The 3,234-nt window shown below is 53.2% G+C and overlaps 1 protein-coding gene across 1 annotated transcript in view; it reads left to right on the plus strand.

Annotated features, from left to right (window-relative positions):
• The first annotated feature begins 2,218 nt into the window (after positions 1 to 2,218).
• Positions 2,219 to 3,234, plus strand: part of TAP2 (transporter 2, ATP binding cassette subfamily B member) — a 23,731-nt gene continuing 22,715 nt past the window's right edge. Inside the window, exons 1-2 of the mRNA XM_006164544.3 lie at positions 2,219 to 2,714; positions 2,796 to 2,910. Coding sequence (XP_006164606.1) covers positions 2,222 to 2,714; positions 2,796 to 2,910 — 608 coding nt within the window. The 5' untranslated portion in view covers positions 2,219 to 2,221. The remainder of the gene's footprint in view (positions 2,715 to 2,795; positions 2,911 to 3,234) is intronic.

The following is a 3,234-nucleotide window of genomic DNA, read 5'->3' on the forward strand; positions in this document are numbered from 1 at the left end:
TCCCACCTCACATCAACATACTCATAAACACCCATCATCTACCCCAAATGACGCTTTGAGGATGTTGAATATTGAATGTAATGGACAGTAGAGGTTCCATGTCGTGAGGTGTCACGCTGGATTGCAGGATGACAGGATCCGGGTTCAGAGAACGGAGATGAGGAGGACTGGTCTCTCTGCAGTAGGAATATGAGGGAAGAGTAAAAGACCTAGTTTAGAAAACAGTGACAGACACACTGAGAGTCTCCAACTCACGCGGGAGCTGCAGGAAGGTGTACTGACGGAGCTCAGATATGAGTTACTACAGTGAGAGAAACTGCTCCAACGCAGGGAGCAGCAGAATATGGAACATTTTGTGATTAGAGACAGGGCCTTAAAATTCTGGCATGGTTGGGGCCGGCAAGAGGCATGGTGTTTAAGGGCGCTGGATTCCCACGTGACCAACCGCGGTTTGAGTCCCGGACCTGGAGGCTTGCTTTCTCACTTTCTCTCTCTCACTCTGTCTCTGTCTGGTCAAATTGAAATAAACAAATGAATAAATAAATAAAGTTAATAAAAATAACTCTAAAAATTTTTTAAAAAATTCCAGCATGGCTAGGGTTAGAGAAATTGTAGCGACCCTCTTCTTCAACCTCCCCCGCCCCCTGCTGTTTTACATGACTCAATGCCAGTCACACCATCAACATTTTGGAAGGGTGATTTGGTTCCAAGTAATCTCTTAGGGATTTTTTCCTTTCCTTTTTCTTTTTCTTTAAAATGGGAATTAGTTTCAACCTGAAGAGTTATTTCTGAGAAAAAATCCAGGTCAGGCAGGGTCCATAGAAACCCAATTACTGTTGTAATCAGTGTTAAAATAGACCTGGAAACAAAATCCACACCTGGCATTCCCCTCCCATGCTGAAAACGCTCCAGCGTAATTCAGAGCAGAAGTACACCCAGCAGAGCGGGAGCACGCATGCCCACAGTGGTGAGCAACAGATGAACATGAAGGGGCCCGGCCTCCTAAGTTCAACAGCTAAGAAGTGGAAACCCTCTTTGGCCTGGTGAGAGTGGCTGGCACCATGCATTTAGGAGCGGCCTTGCATATTTCTCAACCAGGGTCTGCCTCTTTCCACCTCAAGATCCTAAAACTGGAGCTTGCCTAGGGGAAGAGGGCACTTCCTCAAACAGGTTCAGAGTTGAGGGGGTAACAAAACACCCGGTGGTTATCCAATTACAAAGCATCTCGGTCTTTGAACGCCTCTATTTTACTTAATGTCAGTTAAACATTTTCGCAATTTTCCATTTCAGAGTAGCCACTCCTGGACTGAGACTCGCTGGAGGGCCTGGCCACTGCAGCACCCGGTTAGGACTCCGGGTTGCGTGGTTTGCAGGTCTCGCGCGCCCCCTGCAGGTCGCCTCGCCCAGAGTGAGGCCCTGGCTCTGGAAATGAAAGCGAAAGCGCGAGTTGCGGACACCCTCGCGGGAGAGAGTCGCTGGCAGACCGAAGACGGGAAACGAAGTTGAGACTTACGGATTGCATTTTCAGAGCTCCGTCATCTCTATCCCGACCCAGACCCCTCAGGAGCGGCAGGCTGGGCCGCCGCCGGTGAGTTTGCGCGGATAGAGACCTGGATCGCCAGCAGGACGCAGGCAACCCCGCACCCACTGCACGCCCCTGCTTCCCGGCAGGTGGCCCTCCAGGAGGACGAGGGAGCCGAACCGGCGACCCCAGCTCTTTGGAGCTTCGCGGCGGCGGGCGGGGATATGGGGAGCTGAGTCAGGGGGACTTTCTGTTTCTTTTTGTTTGTTTGTTTGGTTTGGTTTTGTTTTGTTTTCCTTTTTTTCTTCTTTCTTTCTTTCTTTGGCCTGAAGGTCTTGATGGTCAGGCTCCCCAGTTCCCTGGGACAAACAGAATGCCCTCTGTCCCTTTATCGTGGGACGGATGTATTAATGAACACGGGGTGCCCAGGGAGTCTTTCGGATAGGATTAGATAAAATGAGAAACCACGGTGGGGCCAAGTGGGGTAGGAGGACTGGGTGGAGGATCGGGACGCCACCCCCATAATTTCTTACCTTCTTCCCATAGATGGCCATGGCGCTCCCCGATCTGAGACCCTGGGCCTCAGTGCTGCTGCTGGACACCGTCTTACTCTGGCTAGATGGCCATGGCGCTCCCCGATCTGAGACCCTGGGCCTCAGTGCTGCTGCTGGACACCGTCTTACTCTGGCTCAGATGGCCATGGCGCTCACTGATCTGAGACCCTGGGCCTCGGTGCTGCTGCTGGACACCGTCTTACTCTGGCTGCTTCGGGGGACTGTGGGGGAGCTGCTTCCCCAAGGGCTTCCAGGACTATGGCTGGAGGGGCTCTTGCGTCTTGGAGGGCTGTGGGGGCTGCTGAAGGTGGGAGGGCTGCTGGGATGTGTGGGGACGTTGCTGCCCCAGCTCTGCCTGGTGACCCCCCTGTTTCTCTCCCTGAGGGGCGTGGTCACAGGGGCCTCCAGTGCTCCCACAGTCAGAGTGGCCACAGCCTCCTGGAGCTGGCTGCTGGTGGGCTATGGCGCTGCAGGGCTCAGCTGGGCCCTGTGGGCTGTGCTGAGCCCTCCGGGAGCTCCGGAGAGGGAGCAGGGCCAGGAGAACAACCGAGTGTTGATGTGGAGGTTGCTGAAGCTCTCCAGGCCGGACCTGCCTTTCCTCATTGCCGCCTTCTTCTTCCTTGTCGTTGCTGTTCTGGGTGAGTCAGGGGGACGTTGTGAGTTGCACTGGGAAGGGGCCTTGGCATGGCCCTTCATCTGTGGTCCTCTGTGTCCTTCAGGTGAGACACTCATCCCTCACTATTCCGGCCGTGTGATTGACATCCTGGGAGGTGATTTTGACCCCCACGCCTTTGCCAGCGCCATCTTTTTCATGTGCCTCATCTCGGTGGTGAGGTAGGTGACAGGTCCCGTGTACAGTCCCAGGGCTCTACAGTGGCTCTCCCTCTCCCTACTCCATTTCCAGGCCCTTTCCTGCACAGACCACAGAAAACTTGGAGCCACCAGTATCCCAGGCTCCAGGAATCACCATCACACCTTCCTCATGTTCAGACACTAACCCTGTCATTTTCTTTTCTTTCTTTAAATTTTTTTTTTTTTTAGGTTTTGCAGTAGGGCATGTGTGTTTATCAGAGAGAGACAGAGACAGTGAAAGGAACAGTAAGGAATGAGTATTTTTTTTTTTTTGAGAGATTTTCACTGTAGGGCGCGTGCGCTCGC

This window comes from Tupaia chinensis, unplaced genomic scaffold (genome assembly GCF_000334495.1).
Source record: "Tupaia chinensis unplaced genomic scaffold, TupChi_1.0 Scaffold143645_1, whole genome shotgun sequence".
Classification (NCBI taxonomy): Eukaryota; Metazoa; Chordata; class Mammalia; order Scandentia; family Tupaiidae; genus Tupaia; species Tupaia belangeri.